General features: G+C 51.6%; 4 protein-coding genes across 4 annotated transcripts; 3 read left to right on the top strand and 1 right to left on the bottom strand.

The window, feature by feature from the left end:
- Positions 1–11: 11 nt before the first annotated feature.
- On the bottom strand, positions 12–1,898 carry fis1 (fission, mitochondrial 1). The gene is made up of 5 exons (XM_061277789.1): positions 1,738–1,898; positions 1,261–1,393; positions 1,100–1,176; positions 467–572; positions 12–378 (listed from the first exon to the last, which is right to left on the bottom strand). Exons 1-5 carry the CDS (start codon positions 1,780–1,782, stop codon positions 275–277), a joined length of 465 nt encoding a protein of 154 aa, XP_061133773.1. The 5' UTR covers positions 1,783–1,898; the 3' UTR covers positions 12–274.
- An 11-nt stretch (positions 1,899–1,909) lies between these two features.
- On the top strand, positions 1,910–4,606 carry tada2b (transcriptional adaptor 2B). The gene is made up of 2 exons (XM_061277577.1): positions 1,910–2,526; positions 2,696–4,606. The coding sequence occupies exons 1-2, from the start codon at positions 2,059–2,061 to the stop codon at positions 3,851–3,853; spliced, it is 1,626 nt and encodes a 541-aa protein (XP_061133561.1). The 5' UTR covers positions 1,910–2,058; the 3' UTR covers positions 3,854–4,606.
- Positions 4,607–11,907: 7,301 nt separating this feature from the next.
- On the top strand, positions 11,908–15,418 carry cct7 (chaperonin containing TCP1, subunit 7 (eta)). Its single transcript, XM_061277576.1, has 12 exons — positions 11,908–12,058; positions 12,577–12,660; positions 12,759–12,828; positions 12,904–13,010; positions 13,100–13,278; positions 13,347–13,518; positions 13,604–13,768; positions 13,847–14,035; positions 14,284–14,381; positions 14,470–14,602; positions 14,680–14,886; positions 14,953–15,418. The coding sequence occupies exons 1-12, from the start codon at positions 12,053–12,055 to the stop codon at positions 15,172–15,174; spliced, it is 1,632 nt and encodes a 543-aa protein (XP_061133560.1). The 5' UTR covers positions 11,908–12,052; the 3' UTR covers positions 15,175–15,418.
- A 1,397-nt stretch (positions 15,419–16,815) lies between these two features.
- grpel1 (GrpE-like 1, mitochondrial) lies at positions 16,816–18,531 on the top strand. The gene is made up of 4 exons (XM_061277758.1): positions 16,816–16,976; positions 17,385–17,526; positions 17,583–17,664; positions 17,748–18,531. Exons 1-4 carry the CDS (start codon positions 16,921–16,923, stop codon positions 18,092–18,094), a joined length of 627 nt encoding a protein of 208 aa, XP_061133742.1. The 5' UTR covers positions 16,816–16,920; the 3' UTR covers positions 18,095–18,531.
- Positions 18,532–18,929: the final 398 nt, after the last annotated feature.

Here is an 18,929-nt window from a genome sequence, read left to right as displayed (position 1 = left end):
TGACTCAGGTCAACTTTTTCTTCCTTCCTTTTATTAAGAGTTGCAAAAGCCGTTCAACTCGGGACATGTTCCCTTTTGACTAGATTGGCATGAAAACAAATTGGATTGTAAATAAAAGCTATGGCCCAAAAAAAAAAAAAAGACATTGGATTCCACATAAAAGCTGTGGCTCGACACTTGCTTTGTTATGTACACAGGCTGAAGGCTCAATGTCAATGCGAAAGAAAATAAATACATCAATCAGCAAAAAAAAAAAAAAAAAAAAAGAGGCCGCTTAAAACTTGGACCCTCGCTTGGCCACAGCCAGTCCGATGAGCCCGGCCAACCCGGCCACGCCTAAACCGATTCCACCCACGATCGCCATGCCGACCAAGCCATCTACAGAACAGCGCACGTACTTCCATTTGCACCAAACTAAGAGACACAATCATTCTTTCTCTCACCCGTCGGCCGTGATCAATTTTACCTTTTTTTAACGCCTTGTCGATGAGCGCCTGCAACTCCGCCGCCTGCTTGTTGCCGGGCTCGTTCTTCAGGAGGATGCGGATGTACTTCAGGGCTTCTTCATACTCCTGCAAGACGATGGCCTTCCTTCGTGCTGTCAGTTACTTTGATTTGCTTTATGAAACCGTATTTCCCAGACTACAAGTGGCAGTTTTTCTTCATCGTTGCTGCAACGTATACTCGTAGGAGCAAAATGACTTCTTAACACATTGTTACTTGACCATTAACACATTGCTTACTTAATAGGGCTTCACGTGTTATTTTCACACTAAACGGCAGGCGGCTGCTCTCGGCCTCTGGAATAATTGGAACTGCAACTGACAATGAGACTGACGTCAGCGCCGCATCTTCTTCCGGAGTTGTTTATAAGTGACGCAGAGGACAAAGATTTCGATGGTTTAAACGATTCGGAGCTTATGTACGCGACTTGTAGTCTGGAAAATACGGTACTTGGATTTTGGTTTATGTTGGCAGGTACCAGGCTTGTTACAACTTCCGGGTGGAAGCAATTCTGCTTATCTAGTCCCTTTAACTCCCGGTGATAATTATTCATGTACTGGGGCCCCCCAAAAATGAGCGTGCTCGAGCTTTTCACCTTCAGTCGGTAGTTGGCCACGGCGAGGTAGAAGTAGAAGTCGCGGGTGTCGTCCTTCGAGGCTTTCTGGACAAGTTCTTCGGGACAACAAGATGGAGAACGTATCAGGAACTTGACGGACACGCCAGCGGGACACTTGGGTACTTGGCAACAACACTCACCCTCCAACAGCGCAATTCCTTTCTTGATGTCGCCAGTGTATTTGCTCCTGATCAGACACCAGGCGTATTCAAACTTGGTCTCCTTGGAAACGGCTCCCTTCGCCAGCTCATTGTTGTATTTCTTCTCAAATTTCTATCAAAACAATATCAAGGTATACATCGCAGGCGTGACGGACTCAATTCAAGCACAGTTCGCGCGTGTGCGTGCACACTTCTTTGTGTGTCTTGACATATGAAAGGATCGACAATAAAGCAGACTTTGACACACACATGACCAAAGTCGTCAACAGTTTCATATTAAAAGGAGCATTAGCATTAGCGACTTGAGTGACGCGACAAATAAGTCGCCGTGATTCCAAATTTTGGCAGCGTGGAAGGAGTGCTCCACATACGTCTGTTGGTCGGACTGCGAGGTGTCGAACGACGAGAAAGGGGGTGAAGTGTTTTTAAAAACACCGGCGAGCGGGCGTAACTTACGAGCAGGTCTTCGGGAGCCACTACGTCGCTCAACACGGCCTCCATGTTTGCGGAAACGTTACGTGAAGATCACGCCTCTCTTGAAATGCGTCACGCGTGACGTCAGTCAAATGGAGTCAATGAAATCGTGTCTTTTGGATTTTATTCATTGTATTTCATAAAAATAACTAGAACGCACGAATGAGAAACCGCGGATTACTGTTGGTTTTGGCGAGTGTGCTCTACCCGGCCAAACATTGACGGCTTTGGCTCCAGCATCCCGGCGAACCTCGTCGGGTTAAGCGCTCCGGTTAATGAATGAATGAGTAAATGAATGAATGAATGAATTTGACAGGAATCAATCTTTTTTACGACACCGACTGGAATTTGGATTCGATGAGTGGTGTTGCTTTTCCTTGCGCATGCGCAGTTACACGCAGCGTTGGCCTCCCTCTCAAAGCGGCGCTCGGCAATGTCAGTCAGGGCGCATGCGCGTGCGTTCAGCCTCCGTCCGACAACAAGGAGCGAAAGCCAGCCAACATGGCCGACGTGGGAAAGAAGTACTGCGTGAACTGCCTGGCAGACGTGACCAATCTCCGGCTACGCTGCACCGATTGTCCCGATATCGAGCTGTGTCCAGAGTGCTTCTCGGCGGGCGCAGAAATCGGCAACCACCGGAGATGGCACGGCTACCAGCAGGTCGACGGCGGTCGCTTCTCCCTCTGGGGTCCCGAAGCGGAGGGAGGATGGACGAGCAGGGAAGAGCAGTCGCTCCTCGATGCCATCGAGCAGTACGGCTTTGGAAACTGGGTACGATGTCGTCGTACTTGCTGCACCTTTGGCAGTGACGTAGAAGTGCCCGTTCCGACTACAAAGCACCCGAATACTGAATACAACTATAGTTGTTGTTTTAACGATATGCACTAGCACTCTTGACGACTCGGCATACTTTCTATGTTTTTTCTGCCCTCCGTCATAGGAGGACATGGCCGCTCAAGTGGGAGCCGGCCGCACGCCGCAGGAAGTCATGGACCACTACGTGACCATGTACATCCACGGCAACCTGGGGAAGGCCTGCATCCCCGACAATATTCCCAACCGGGTGACGGACCACACCTGCCCCGGCGGCGGGGCGCTGTCGCCCAGCCTCACTGTCCCGCTCCCGCCTCTGGACATCAGCCTGGCCGAGCAGCAGCAGCTGGGCTACATGCCGCTGCGCGACGACTACGAGATCGAATACGACCAGGACGCCGAGACGCTCATCAGCGCCCTCTCCGTCAACTACGACGACGACGACGTGGAGATCGAAATGAAGCGCGCCCACGTGGACATGTACGTACGAAAACTACGCGAGCGGCAGCGGCGGAAGAACATCGCCCGGGACTACGCCTTGGTCCCTGTCTTTCTGGGCCGAGACAAGAAAGAGACGCGGGACAGGGACAAGTCCCCGGGAGTGGTGAGCGCGGCGGGGACGGCGGCCGGCGCCCTCGCCGCGCCGGCTTCGGCCGCCGGTACCTGCCCGGCGGTTCCCGCTCCGCCCAAAAGAAAGATCAACAAGGAGGAGAAGGAGCAACGGATGCGGCTGCGGGGGCTCTGCCAGTTCATGGCCCACCGAGAAGTGGAAGAGCTCTTTGAGAACATGCACAAAGAGCGTGCGCTCAGGGCCAAAGTGCGGGAGCTGCAGCGCTGTCGCCGCAACGGCATCGCCCGCCTGGACGAGGCGGCCGAGTACGAGGCGGTGCGCCACAAACGGGAGAAACGCAAGGAGAATAAGAGCGTGCTCATCTCCAAGCGGGGCGGCGGGCTCGGCCCCGGGACGGCGCCGGGCGGCGGGCTCGGCTCCGGGGCGGCCTGCGCCGCCAAGGAGGAAGCCAAAGACGGCGAGTTCGCCGCCATCGAGAACCTGACGGGTTTCGAGCTGCTGTCGGACCGCGAGAAGGTCCTGTGTAGTTCCCTCAACCTGAGCCCCGCGCGCTACCTGACTGCCAAAACCATCATCGTCAAGGACCACCTGCAGAAGAGACAGGGCGTCCCCTCCTCCAAGAGCCGGCTGCCCGGCTACCTGGACAAAGTCCTCAGGAAACGCATTGTCACCTTTCTCACCGAGAGCGGCTGGATATCCAGAGATGCGCTTTAGGCCCGGGCGGACGGACGAGACCAAAGTGACCAGCCGGCCGGCGGCGGGGTTGGCCGTGCCTCCGGCGGGCGCCGCCATGTCACCTCCGCTCCTAAAGAGGACGTACGCAAACTTGAACAGGTTTCCGCTGTCTTGTCAGCGCGCAACGTGGAGCTTTGACTAGCGACGGCGCCAAACGTGGAAATTTGGGTGTTGCGAGGGACTCACCCGTATGACTTGAAAGATTGACGGATATTCAAGTTGTTGTTATTACCGATGATTTTTTTTTTTAGGCCAACGTCAATTTGGTGATTTGTCCGAACAAAATATTTGAATTAATCGGCAGATTATTGGGAGAGAACAAAAGAATATATATATATATTTTAATTTTTTCCGTCCCTTGACACGAGCACCATTCAAGATATGGATTAGAGAGGCAAATTGACTCGGGCTACCTGTTTAACTTTACGACAGAAAGGAAAAATTGGCTGAGCCCCTTTTTCCCCTGGGAGGTGAATGTTGGAATCTCATTCGCTTTCTTGTTCATGTACGAGGACAGAAAAGCCAAACATTGGTGGATTGAGGACTGCAGCATTTCTCGGCTTTTTGCCCGGCGACATTTTCCTACGGACCATTTGTAAATGGTGTAGGCATGGAAAAACAAAGAAAAGAATTACTGGTGACCTACCTGTACAGCAGTATTTTCCATTGTGCAATTGATTTTTGTAATCGCCTTTGTAAGTAAAAAGATGAATTTTATCTCGCACCAATCAACCTGTGGCCTTTGCTTTCTGCGTGTACATTAAACCTAGGTGTCAACCTCGAGGCCCGGGGGTCAGATACGGCCCAGCGCATCATTCTATGCGGCCTATAATGACCCATTTTGCATCGACATTACGAACATTACAAATGGTCTTCAAAACATTTTTTTCCTAGCAATTCATCCGTTTGTTTTGTAGCCTATACTGTATGGCCCTCCAATGGCAGTTGGTCAAGAATGTTTATAGGTTGAAAAATGATCATTGATTTTTTAATTTCAGGCAAAGTGACGCACTGTTCTGTTACAGACTCCAAAAAACTGTTAATAATAAAGTTATTCTTGATTGTAAGTTGATCTTTCTTTTTTATTTATAGGTGAGGTGACTTGAGCGGAGGGAAGTCTTGGTGCCTCAGCTTGTGGCTGCAACATAAACGGGAAGAAAAGAGCAGATGGGTGCAGTTCTACAAAGCGTCACTAGCTGCTGCTGCTGCTGCTGCTGCTGCTGCTGCTGCTGCTGCTGCTGCTGCTGCTGCTGCCGCCGCCAAAAAGCACTTTGTGTCAAAAGTGGTCCAAACGAGTCCTTGCGTGGAAGATCTTTGACATGCCTTGCACTCTTCCTTTTCTTTGTGCAGAATTTCCGACATAGAGCGACAGACGGCATCGGGGCCTCTGCGAAAACCCTCCAAAAATGACTCAAGTGGCCTGTGCAGCTCCAAGTCGTGTAGATTGACTACCGAGATTGCGTGGCCGCTCAAACACGTAAGACGCATCCGGCTGTCCGAACACGCGTCCGGGCCGGCGTGACATTTGGTCGCCACACAATAGCCCGTGTCCAAAACAAACGTGTGTTTATGTTAGGAAGCGGCTGTCTTTTGCCTCAGGGGCGGCTGCTCCAAATCACAGGAAACACCTTCTCGGGCCACGCAGCCACGCAGGCAGACAGGCAGACACGCAGACAGCCACGCAGCCAGCCAGCCAGGCACTGGCAGGCAGGCACTGGAGGCAGGCAGTGCCTGCCTGGCAGTGCCTGGCAGTGCCTGGCAGGCAGCCACGCAGGCAGGCGCAAGACGGCTGGCTCACCGTGGTCCTGGCCGCCTGACGACTTGACGGCGAGAAGCATGACGCCATCTTTGGTGCTTTCCGGACGGCTCTGGAAGGACGCGCTGCGCGCACACACACACACACACACACACTCATTTGTTTGGGCTGACTTTGTAGCGACGCGGCGGGACGGGACGGGCCAGCCTCGTCGCTTGCCGCTTACTTCTCTGTTCCGGTATCGCTGGTCTCTGTTGAAAGAAGGCCAGGCTTGAATGTCACGGCAAAGCTCCCATTTTGACCTCGGGCCACGTACCTGTGTGCTCGTGGATCTTTTTGCATTTGAACTTGAGGATGACGATGACGGCGGCGGAGGCGGCCAGCAGGACGGGCAGTACGATCCACCAAAGTCTTTTGTCACTGGCTGCCAAAAGAAAAGAAAAGAAAAGAGAGCAAAGTCACCCGGCCCACTTTGACTCAGGCGGATGGATGCTAATGTCTTACCTGCTCCTCTGACTTCTTTGTCAGCGCTGCCAACCTGAGGACCTTTCCGCAATCACAATCCTCTTTTTTTTTTGTTGACATTTCACATACAGTCACCAAAAAAAGCCAAGAAAAAGCTAAAACTGAAACTAGATCAAAATTGATGACATGCAATGACCAATTCAAAGCTATGATGACCTGGGTCGGGTTTGGAAAAAGAGGGCTTGCCCACAAATTGAGCTCCACTCAAACATTTTCTTCAGATGAATGAATACATGCACTATCTCGGGCGGGCTCTGCCATTTTGCCTCGTCCTGTCACTAAAAATGACATCACGGTGCCTGATGCTGGGAGGGAAACAGCAACAGTAGCAAAAAAAAACCCAGAAAGAAAAGGGGAGCAAAGTGTTGAGAATGTGCTTTCTTTGGCTTTTCTTTCCCCAACATCCGGTCTCGCCACTTACATACCGGGACTTTTGTCTGTGGTCTGGCCCGTCTGGTGCCGAGGCATTGCTGAAAGCACAATTGGTTGGTTGGTTGGTTGAGGAAAAAAAGAAAGAAAGAAAGAAAGAAGAAATAAACCAGCTCTCACCGGGAGTCCCAAGGGAATCGTACGCGACCGTACCGTTGGCGGTTTGCGGCGGGGCCGAGGTGGGCCGAGGTCCGATCGGAGGCCGTGTAGTGGTGAGTGCCGTCGCCGTTCTGTCACCTTGAGGCCGCTCGGTGGTCCCGTGCGTCGGGCGGGTGCTGCTGTTTGCCGCAGCTTCTGTCAACACAGGAAATAAAAGGGTGGAGCCACGGTCGCTAAGGAGGGTACCCTTTCCAAAGATCCCACTTTTCTCGTCGGGCCCGGCGAGAGGGGTCGTCGTTGCTGCCGCCGCCGCCGTGGGGACTTTTCCTGCAGTGGAAAACATTGGCTGTCATCGTTGCACCTCTTTTAATCCTCCTCCTTGATACACTCACCGCTCTCTGCAGGTTTCGCCGTGCTTTGTGCCGGCGGCGCGACTGTGGCGGGCGCTCGGCTTATCGCTAAGCGGCTCGTCGGCGCTGGGCCCGTCGGCGCTGGGCCCGTCGGCGCTGGGCCCGTCGGCGCCCGGCCCGTCGGCGCCCGGCCCGTCGGCGCTCGGCCCGTCTGCGCTGGGCCCGTCTGCGCCGCTGCTCAAGGGTACAAAAGAGTCAGATCCACAACTAGCTGTGTGTAGGCGCTGGAAACAATAGGGCCCGAACGATGTTCCTTTTGGTGCCGATTTGACAGATTGAGCAGATTGAGTCCAAGCAATCTTTTGTAAGAAGAAAAGAATTCCTGAAGAAAAGGGCCGACATGGCCGACTTCTGGCCGTTTGTCTCGTCCGAGTTGATGTGTTCACACGGTACAAATCTGCCAATGAATTGCCAATTTGAAAAGCGCTTGCTTCTCCAATATCCATGGATGCAATCCCTCGGGCCCTAGTAAGGAAACAATTGGATTGCATTCACCCCAGTGGCTTTCTGTCACCGCTTTGTCCGTCGTCGGACTGTCCGCCCGCCGGTTCCCGCCAATGTCATCTGTTGACTCTTTGAGGCATGGACAATGAGCAGGAAAACAGCGTTAGAACAGGATAGGATAGCAAGTGTCGCTCCGACGCAAACAGTGCCTCGATACGGGAAAAAGAAACCCAAGTGTCCTGACAGCCACTGACTCTATCATCTCCGAGGAATGCCAACTCCTCCCGCAATCAAACTTGCCTAGGGAGGCCGTGAAGGCAGCAGGGGGGGGAGACGGGAAGGAGAGCCACCCAGCCAGCCAGCCAGCCGGCCGGCCATTAAGAGTGAGGCTTCACACACTTGTTGAACTCTTGTTTTGGATGTTGAACTCTTTGTTTTGCGACACGTAGAGCCAGGCGCTTACTCGCCCACGACTTGCCTGCTATTTTGGCAACGCTACAATAGCGAGGGGGCGAGACCATCTATCTCCGTCAAACATCGCTCCGTCCCTGGAGGTCTCATTTGTGCGCGTTTGCTTTGATGGCTCTCCGATAGACAAATCAAAGCAGCGTCAAGTCAACATGACTGATATCAGAGTCATCAAAATTGTTGGCTGACTGACAAGATAGATCGGAAAGCACCTCTCAAAATGGAAGCTCTCTTAACCGATGCTACTCCTGGTGGACAAATTGACACTCGGCATGTATTCCTGATCCCTGGACCCCAAGAGCAGCACGATACAAGATTGAATTGTTTACATTCTATTTCGTTATGTCGAGGTTGGATCTTGTCAGAAAGCGCAGCTCAAGATATATAAAAATTATTACCGAAAAAACATTTTACACTAATTGTGTAAAATACATTTTATGTGTATTCATATATATATATATATATATATAGTACATACATACATATATACAATAACATACATACATACATATTTATTAGGGATGCACCGAAAATTCGGCCACCGAAAATTTTCGGCCGAAAATGACCCAAAAGTGCATTTTCGGTTTTTGGCCGAAAGACCTAAATCACCGAAACAACACGGCCGAAACTTGTGATGACGTGAGCAAACAGCGCAGCCAGCACGCGGGAAAACGGGATAAGTCTGCGGTGTGGACTGATTTCACTATCTCAGAGAAAGACCCACGGATAGCGATTTGCAAAACATGCAATGCTGAAAGGGGTGCATCTGCAAAAAGTTTCTCCATGTCGGGTTTAATTCATCACCTGAAACCCAAACATCCCGATCGCCATTCTGAATATGAGAAGAAGGCGACACAGAAAAGGAAACTGACACCGAGCACGCCCACTCCGTCTGTGGGGGACGTTTTTGAAAAGGCAAGAAAGTTCTCTGTGTTTTTATAAGAGAACATATTTAATTTTACAGTCAGTTATAAGCCTGTAAATTATTATTTAATGTACACATGAGTTGGGTCAAGTTAAACATTTTATTTTATTTTATTTTTGAATTTTAATTTATATTGTGCATTGTTGTCAGTGCTAAATAAATATTTTCATACTTTCGTAACTGGTTTATTGCAATGCCTTGATTTTAGTGAGGTTAGTACACATGTAGCCATAAATGCTGTGGTTCTAATAACTGACATTTCTTTCGGTGTTTCGGTTTTCGGTTTTCGGCCTTGGTTTCCTCATTTTTGGTTTTCGGTTTCGGCCAAGAATTTTTATTTCGGTGCATCCCTAATATTTATCTATACATATACATATATATATATATACAATATCATACATACATAGCTATATATACATACATATTTTATATATATATATATATATATATATAGATATATATATAGATATACATATATATGTATATACAATAATATACATACACATCAAGTATATTTTTTACACAATTGGTGTAAAATGATTTTTGGTAACAATTTTGCAATCCGTAACTCCATTGTGGTCTAGACATTCACTTGATGCGCTGGAAAAAAATTAATAAAAAAGGGAAAGAATTCAGCTAATTCACTTACGTGCCATGAAGATGTGCACTGATGCTAGCAGCAGGACGAGCCAAACCCTGATGCTCTTCATGGCGACTTTGTGCCCGAGTGTGACCCACGCTGAGTTGCACAAGAGGGAAAAAGAGAGCCAGAGAGAAAAAACCCAAACAACAAAGCGGCCCTCAAGCCGGGGCGCGCCACCGGTCCTGCTTATTTTGGCACTTCCTTCCTCTCTGACGTTGACGCAAAGCTGAGGGGGAGCAACGGCCGGGTGGGACACAAAAAGTCCAATTTCGGGAGAGGCGAGCTGTTCTATACTGTTCGGCTCCAAGGTGACACAGACAAAAATCAAAATAGCATTTTTTTTTCCTCTATTGGTTTGTTTTTATTTGCGTGCACACACACGCACGCACGCACACAAAGTGTGTCAAAACGTCTTCCGTCTGCGTCCATACGCACACGCGGCGCTATGCGTGACGACAGAGGTTCAAGGTTCCAAGTCACACATACGCTCGCTCGCTCGCTCGCTTGCTGGCTCGCTCACGTTCACAGCCACGCATTTCAATTTTGATTGAATTTGCTGCAAGCTGGGGAGCCGCAAGTTGGGGAGCCGCAAGTTGGGGTGCGGCAGTGGCGACCTGGCGGCACAAAGAGAAAAACGGTTGCCGTTCGCTTCTTTTCTACCTGGCACGCGTAATGACGGACCTTTGGCGTGTGCTCTTGGACGGCCAAAACGAGTGGCGGCTCCGACCCGCTCTCTTCGGCCTCTTTTCTACCTTGCACGCGTAATGACGGACCTTTGGCGTGTGCTCTTGGACGGCCAAAACGAGTGGCGGCTCCGACCCGCTCTCTTCGGCCTGAGGAAAAATAAACTCTTTCAGGTGGTTGTGGATTGAATGACTCTTCCATCCATGCCATTGTTGCTTTGACCCTATGACCTCCTCCCAGTGCAACATCCAGGGTAGCACCGTTGGCCCATGCCTCTTCTTCCCACTGCTCCAAAGACAGAAATCTATGAAATGACCAGAACACATCAAAATGTTTACTCAAAAGTAGGAAGGCTATCACGAGACATTTCTACAGCCTAGTGAGACATGATGTTAAATTAGATCTCGACAGTTGTCCAACTCGTATGGACAAATCGAGGTCAAGGAATAAATTGCTCGGAGGGAGACCTATTGTGAGGAGTCAGTCAGCTTCCCGAAGGTGATGAGCGTCCGATGAGCGTCGTGGAGTTCCGCGTTGACGCAAATCCTCTCACCCCAAGCACCGCTATAAAACAGCACCACCTGGTGGACGGTCAGCGGAACGGCAACAGACACGCGGCGGCCCCCCTCCTCGCTGACACACGCACGCGCGCGCACAAACGCAAAGTTGACGAATGCAAACTTCCGTCCTTGAGAAATCTGGAATGCTGTGCTTTTGAGGAGCAATATTTAGAAAACAATCTTCTCCTTGACTGCAGAGAAGACCGTATGACGTCACAAACAACATAGTACGTAGGTCTAAACCCCGCCCATACGCCCGCCCCTAACTACTGGCCTGCTCTGCTCTGCTCCTAAAGTCGACCACAGTAGCAATTTAGCACAACACTGCTATGGAGTTGTTGATGTTTGCGACGTGCCCGAGAAGCCGCTGAGGTGACGCAATTTAGGCCGAATACGGCGTAAACTCCGAATTCCTCCATTTGTTAGCGCCGAAAGTCGACTGATGTCTGTCTAGTGTCTAAACAGCGGACGGACTCGCCAGTCTCCCGCCAAAGATTCGTGTCGTGTCCCCTCCCGATCCGCCGCAAAATCCGTCGATTTGCTGTTTGGCGTGTCTGCGAGGGCGGTGTCTGTAACGCTTTTGAAAGTGCGTCGAACACGTCGAATTTGTGGGCTTTCCTAAATCGAGCGCTCTTCAAAAGAACCCATCGTAAGAGTCTCGGACCAATCAGAGGTCCTGTATTCGTCCGGCGCACTGCGACGTCACTCGGGCTGCGTTCACGGACAATTTCCTCACCTCGCAATCTTGTTGTGAAAGTTGCTTCAGCATTTTTTAATGGCGAGGGGTGGGCAATTGCGGTCCACCCCTGGCCATTAAAAATGCTGGCTTGCAAACCTGTGTTTGGAATCTTTTACTCGTTACCATTATATTGGGCTTCATCTTTTTTTTTTTTTTTTTTAAAAATTGTGTTTTGTGCAATCACCTCAAAATTGGGGAAAACAAATTAGGCAAGCGGCCAATTGCGTCATTGCTGTCGCATCACGCTTGGTGGACCTTTCGTTAAAGATGTCAGTAAAAAAGAAAAATGACAAGACATTTGTACTTCACCAAATACATTACGGGCAAAGGCCAAGCTTATTCATGACCTCGACTCATCCCAAGTGGCGTAAAATCCAAAGGCTTTCTGACGTCACTACCCCTACCCCTCCCTTCCGCGTGTACATGAACGCCTCACCGCTAAGCATTGTGGGTGGGAGTTGATGCCGCTTCCGAGCTTCTGGAAGAAACTGCAAAGATGATGGTGAGGCCGCTTTTCCGACGTCCAATCCGCGCGCATCGCAGTGTTTGGCGGCTGGCTTCACGCTGGAAAAGAAGCCAAGATGGAACACAATACGCTTCCTATTAGCGGGGAGCCAATATTTCAGCAGATGACGACGCGAAACGCCCCAAAATAGCCTTAGCATCGGAAGGCTAACTGTCAATGGGCGTGATGGCTACGAGGCGTCCCGTGATGACAATAAGGCAGGCGACATGTATAGAATGAAACGATCGGAAGTGAAATGCCAATCGCAGTGGATCACTTCGGAAGTAGGTCGCGGGTGGAACAAGAGTCGAGTCTTGCACATGTGCTTCTCGGCTTAGCCGCTAGCTAGCTCCATTGTTGGGATGACGAAAAGATGAGGAGGATTAGCACCAAGCGAGCGGAGCAACTCGCAAAGAGGTCGTTCAAGGCGCCCCAATAGGATCTTGGAGACTGGGAGCCCGAGAAGGAAAGAATGACTGATGCGCAGTTTGATCCCATTGTTGTCTTGTCCACAGCCCACACCGGTGATCTTGCTGAAGGAGGGGACAGACACTTCTCAGGGAATCCCCCAGCTCATCAGTAACATCAATGCTTGCCAGGTCTGCACATCTCGGGGCTTTAGCTTGCGAGCAAACGAGCGAGCCTTGGACTGACGGAAGCGCTCGCGCCTCTCTTCGTCCGTCCGTCCGTCTCTTAGGTCATATCTGAGGCTGTGCGGACAACCCTGGGGCCCAGAGGGATGGACAAACTCATGGTCGACAATAGAGGTGAGTCGGCCGGCGAGGGGAAGGGCGTCGTGGCGCCCGGCCGGCCAGCTCTAAAGGAAGCTCTGCGCTGTCCAGGTAAAGCCACCATCTCCAACGACGGGGCCACCATCCTGAAGCTGCTGGACGTGGTCCACCCCGCAGCCAAGACCCTGGTGGACATTGCCCGCTCTCAGGACGCCGAGGTCATGTTTCGATCCACAGCGGTGACAAGAAGCCGGGACGGGGTGGCTTCCTTCCCCGGTTGAAAATGTCTCTTTGCACCTGCACTCAGGTCGGGGACGGCACCACCTCGGTCACGCTCCTGGCCGCCGAGTTCCTGAAGCAGCTGAAGCCCTACGTGGAGGAGGGGCTCCACCCTCAGACCATCATCCGAGCGTTCCGCACCGCCACCAATCTGGCTGTGGAGAAGATCAAGGAGATCGCCGTCCCCGTCAAGAAAGACGACAAGCGGTGAGCATTTGCCCGTCCTGCAAGTTGTGCTCCAAGGCTCTCTCTTACCTCCGTGGCGCTCTCCTCAGGGAGCAGCGACAGTTGCTGGAGAAGTGCGCAGCCACGGCGCTCAACTCCAAGCTGATTGCCGGGCAAAAGGAGTTCTTCTCCAAGATGGTGGTGGACGCCGTCATGTCCCTGGACGAACTGCTGTCCCTCAAGATGATTGGCATCAAGAAGGTCCAGGGAGGGGGTCTGGAGGTGGGTGTTCTCTCCTTTCCTCCAGCAGAGCACCACTTTTGACTTTGTTCCCCGGTGTCGTGCGTGCGCCCCGCCCCAAACTCAGGATTCCCAGTTGATTTCCGGGGTGGCCTTCAAGAAGACCTTCTCCTACGCCGGCTTCGAGATGCAGCCCAAGTGCTACGAGAATCCCAGGATCGCGCTGCTCAACGTCGAGCTGGAGCTGAAGGCCGAGAAGGACAACGCCGAGGTTCGGGTGAAGTCCGTGGAGGTACGCAACGCAGACTTTGACGCGGGGCGGCGCCAGAGTCCGCTTCTGTCCTTCACCCCTTTTGCCTCGCATCCGCAGGACTACCAGGCCATCGTGGACGCCGAGTGGAACATCCTTTACGACAAGCTGGAGAAGATCCACCGGTCGGGAGCCAAAGTGGTTCTGTCCAAGTTGCCCATCGGCGACGTGGCCACCCAGTACTTTGCCGACAGAGACCTGTTCTGTGCCGGGAGGGTCCAGGAGGAAGACTTGAAGAGGACCATGATGGTAGGACAGAGAGCAGAACTCTGACAGCGGTTCCCCTCCTCGAACGTAGTGTCGCAACCTTTCCGGGTGAAAATATTTGCTGCGTTCCATCTCCCATCTGGCCCCGTTCAGTTGGATTGGAAATATGTCATTGCGAATTGGGCCGTGTGAAGCGAGACAGCCGCTCCAAGACGCGCCAGAGTTTTTGACGCCATCGGAGGCGGGGCCGCTCCATCGCTAATGGCGAGCTGTCGTTGTGTGATATCCAGGCCTGCGGGGGCTCCATCCAGACGTCGGTAAGCAATCTGACAGATGACGTCTTGGGTCTGTGCGAGCTCTTCGAGGAGGTCCAAATCGGCGGAGAAAGGTTAGCAGCGTCCCGGCCCGCTCGGGTCCCGTGGCCGCCCGCCCGCGGCTGACCCACCGACCGATCGCCCATCTGTGGCCTGGCGTAGGTACAACTTGTTCAAGGGCTGCCCCAAGGCCAAGACGTGCACCATCATCCTGCGAGGCGGAGCCGAGCAGTTCACCGAGGAGACGGAGCGCTCGCTGCACGACGCCATCATGATCGTGCGGAGAGCCATCAAGGTGGGCCCGACGGCCAGAGCTCTTGGCTTCCCGCTGTGGATATTTGACCGCGGCGCTCGCTCGCTCGTCTTTTGCAGAACGACTCGGTGGTTGCGGGCGGAGGAGCCGTGGAGATGGAGCTGTCCAAGTACCTGCGCTGTTATTCCAGAAGCATCCCGGGGAAGCAGCAGCTGCTGATCGGCGCCTACGCCAAGGCCCTGGAGATCATCCCCAGACAGCTGTGCGACAACGCCGGCTTTGATGCCACCAACATCCTCAACAAGCTGCGTGCCAAACACGCTCAGGTAGGACGCTACGGGGAATCGGGCCACCTCCACCGGCGGGCGTTAACCCTCACCTCCCCTCCCCAGGGCGGCATGTGGTACGGCGTGGACATCAACAACGAGGACATCGCCGATAACTTTGCCGCCTGCGTGTGGGAGCCGTCCGTCGTCCGCATCAACGCGCTGACCGCGGCCTCTGAGGCGGCCTGCCTCATCCTGTCTGTCGACGAGACCATCAAGAACCCGCGCCGCGCTGTGGACGCGCCCCCGGGTGGCGGGAGGGGCCGCGGAAGACCTCACGCACACTAAGGACGACCGCCAGCCACGTTTGATTTCCATTGCCGCAAAGGCGCACGGTGAAGAGCGGCTGTTCTTCATCCGCAGCGGTTTTGCCCTCCTTTTCTTGGACATTTCATTTTGGCGCCGCCGTTTGAGCCACCGCATCGTGGCGAGCCACGGTGTGCGCGGCAGGCATTCTCGCTTCCTCTTCCACCTTCTGTAAACGTTTGGCGAGATAACTAACATCCAATAAAAGCACTGCAAGCAGGTCAAATTGACCGTTTCATTGGCTCCTTCTTTGAAACACAACTAATCCACCGCTGAAATCAACTCTGGTCGAAACCGGCCGGCAATGCCGCAAAACAAAACACGCTTGGAAAGTCCAGCTCGCTATCAAGCTCTATTCTCTCGGTTTATTGTTGGAATTTCGTACGGCAGAACGTCATTGTTCTCGGCGTGAGTGAGGTATACAGTATCTGATCAAAACGGAATGCTATCAAAACCATAACGTACCAACTAGGGGTGTAAATGGCGGGTTTTGTCACGATACGATATATCGATACAAAGAACTACGATACGATATTTGCCAATATCTTAAAGCTTGCTGCGATTCATTCACGATATATCGCGATATAGTGCTCTACGGCCGATTTTTTTTTTTTAAATAAAAAAATATAGAACAATCTCCTGATTTATAACAATTCATACGCAAAATCAACAAGGTACTGCAAACTCTTTATTTAGGAAATGACAAGAGTATTGTAGTACACAAAGTGCTTCTTTTAACACTGAACTTTGATGTGGTGTTTTTTCTTTAAATATAAATATAGAGATTTGTGCTCCCTGAATATTTGATCACCGCACGGCAGGATTGACAAACTGCACGTGTCTTGTCGGTTGAGCCATCTTTTCTTTGGAATCCAAAGTGCTTCCAAACAAATGACTTGAAGCCTAAAGGGGAGCCAATTCCCTCGTCTTTTTGGACACTAGCCATAGCACCAGCCCACTAGTTGTCGCCTCCCCTTTCACGTGCCTGCTCTGCGCACAACACAACAACGGAAAGAGGAAGCGAGCAACAATGAACTGGATTTCAAAATAAAGTCGCGTCTAATGTCCGAGGTCAAACACGGCGATATAAATCGATGTTTACCTTTAGCATCGATGCCAATATATCGTAGAGCATTATATTGATTAATCGACGTGTATCGATGAATCGTTACACCCCTACTAGATATTGATATTGATTGATTATTCTGCCCGGTTCGTCGCTGCTTGTGACCCTAGCAAACACGCACTCGCTTGACAATACTGCGAACTTGTTAAGATGACTGGCAAGCCAAAGGCTCTTTGACTCAAGGGCTCGATTTTGTCATTTCATTTTTACCGGTGACACAACTATTGGTGTTTCTACTCCAACGCAGCTTGTGTAGGTACTTTCCCCACGTTTGTCCGTTAAAAAACACATACTACAAAAAATACGACAGTACATATGAACGATTTCATGTCCTCGTTATTGTCATTCCATCATTTGCAGCCAATTCTCACGGCGGATGATTGACTTTTTGGGAACTCAACTGCCCTTGATCACGTGTTGATTTCACGTTTGCTCAAGGGCAACCAAACCACATCTTATCTCGAACGCGATTGGTCAGAAGCATACATGTCCCGCCTCTTGTGACACGCAATTGGTTAGCCTGTACGACGTCGCCATCAGCTACCGACCGAGCCTATGTCCTGTCTAGAGGAAGCTTCTCGCTGACTGAATCAAGACAGAAAATGGCCAACATGTGCATACGGAGCCGCTCATTCGGAGCTTTGCGCCACGTTCTGAGGTTAGTGACTGATTCCGACTTGACTTTAAAAGTACGTCGACGTGTTCGGTGCGTGTAAACGTTAGCCACGCGAGAGAGCGAGCGTGACGTTATGGGCTTAGATAGGAAAGGAAATGCGTGTACTGTATTACCTGGAGATGGCGCCGAGATGACTGCTGGGACTTGAGGAAATGGACTTTAGCGTTCATTCGTTCGCGAAGGCTAGTTATGGAACACGACTCTGTCGCGCCGCCGATGACGTCATCGGTGTCGCGTGCTTACGTCATCTGGCTGACCTTCCTTAATACGCAGGGTTCAGGTCAGTTAGGCTCGTAATATATATATATTTTTTTTTGACGAGAACGAAAGTAAGAAAGTACGTCGTGAGCAATGAAGTTACAGGTCTGCTATTTCTTTGCGTGTTCCCAGAGCATCCCCGCGGCGGTTATGCACAGCCACTCAGCAGAAGAACGGACACGGTTCAGAGGAGGAGGAGACCGCCGAGCAGAGCGCGACGGAGAAGGTCCTGGCCGAGAAGACGCAGTTGGGGGAGCAGCTCAAGGAGATGACCGTAAGTCCCATGCCGTCACCTCCTCAAAAAGCCTTACCCGAGCGACCGCTCCGCAGGACAAATACAAACGAGCCTTGGCGGACATGGAGAACCTGCGGACGAGAAGTCAGAGGATGATTCAGGAAGCTAAACTATACGGTGAAGACGACGCGAGCGAAACACTCTACCGACGTGCGGCGGCGGCGACGTAATCAATATTTTGCCATTTGTTGCGTCGTCAGGTATCCAGGGCTTCTGCGAAGACCTGCTGGAGGTCGCCGACATTTTGGAGAAGGCCAAGGAAAGCGTGCCAGCGGAGGAAGTGACCAGCCGGAACCGTCACCTGAAGAACCTCTACGATGGCCTTGTGATGACGGAGGTCCAGATCCAGAAGGTGTTCGCCAAGCACAGCCTGGTCAGGCTCAACCCGTACGGCCACAAGTTCGACCCGTACGAGCACGAGGCGCTCTTCCACGCCCCCGCCGAGGGCAAGGAGCCCGGCACCGTCACCGCCGTGACCAAAGTGGGCTACAAGCTTCACGGGCGCACCCTCAGGCCGGCGTTGGTCGGCGTGGCCAAAGCCTCCTAAGAAAGCCGAGGACCACGTGGACATTTGGCGCGCTTGCTGTCACCCGACAGCATTGAATAGAGCGACCAAACGTTGGAGTTATTATAATGAGTTGGCGGGGCCACGCAAGACTATTTTTTTTGGGGTCAGGGGTTGTTAACGTTCACAAAGATTTGCATTTGCAGAGGTTCCAAATTTTTCAGCGACAAGAAGAACCCTTTCGCAGTCTTTGCAACCTTTTGGGAACCCTGACGAAATTCCACATTGGCAAAAAGGTGCGAGAAGTTGCCCCTCAGTGAGCGATCACCTGAAACAACACAAACACAATTGCAAGGCACGTTTCCAACAACTTTGCCTTTTGCGTGCCCCTGCCAGCTTATCATGGAATATCCATAGAGGTGCAAACAACTGGCGCCAATAACCCTTAACGCAAATAAAGATAGATATATAATAGAACACATCACGATAGTCGCATATTCTTTCTCCTCTGCAAGAATCAACTCATTGATTCAGTCATTGAACCTACGTAGCAACGACTTGTTTGTCTGTCGTATACATTTTACGCTGCCCCTCGTGGCCAAGGTGGGTACTGCGCAAGAGAGCTCCGCCACACAGGCCCAAGAAATGGGCCCAAGGGTACTTTAGTTCAGTTCAGTCAACAGTGCGGGCCCAAGGAAGGTGTTCGGTCGGGAATCGTTCAAACAATGTCACAAAACAGACAAAGCAGCGTGCGTGCATGCGTCCTGGACACTCGCCAATGACTATGATTCACTATTATTAAATGAACGATACATAATTACTAGGGGTGTAACGATACATCAATACACATCGATTAATCGATATAATGCTCTACGAT

This window comes from Syngnathus typhle, linkage group LG1 (assembly GCF_033458585.1).
Source record: "Syngnathus typhle isolate RoL2023-S1 ecotype Sweden linkage group LG1, RoL_Styp_1.0, whole genome shotgun sequence".
Classification (NCBI taxonomy): Eukaryota; Metazoa; Chordata; class Actinopteri; order Syngnathiformes; family Syngnathidae; genus Syngnathus; species Syngnathus typhle.
The sequence above is the reverse complement of the archived record's forward strand: the minus strand, read 5'-3'. Positions and strand labels throughout refer to the sequence as shown.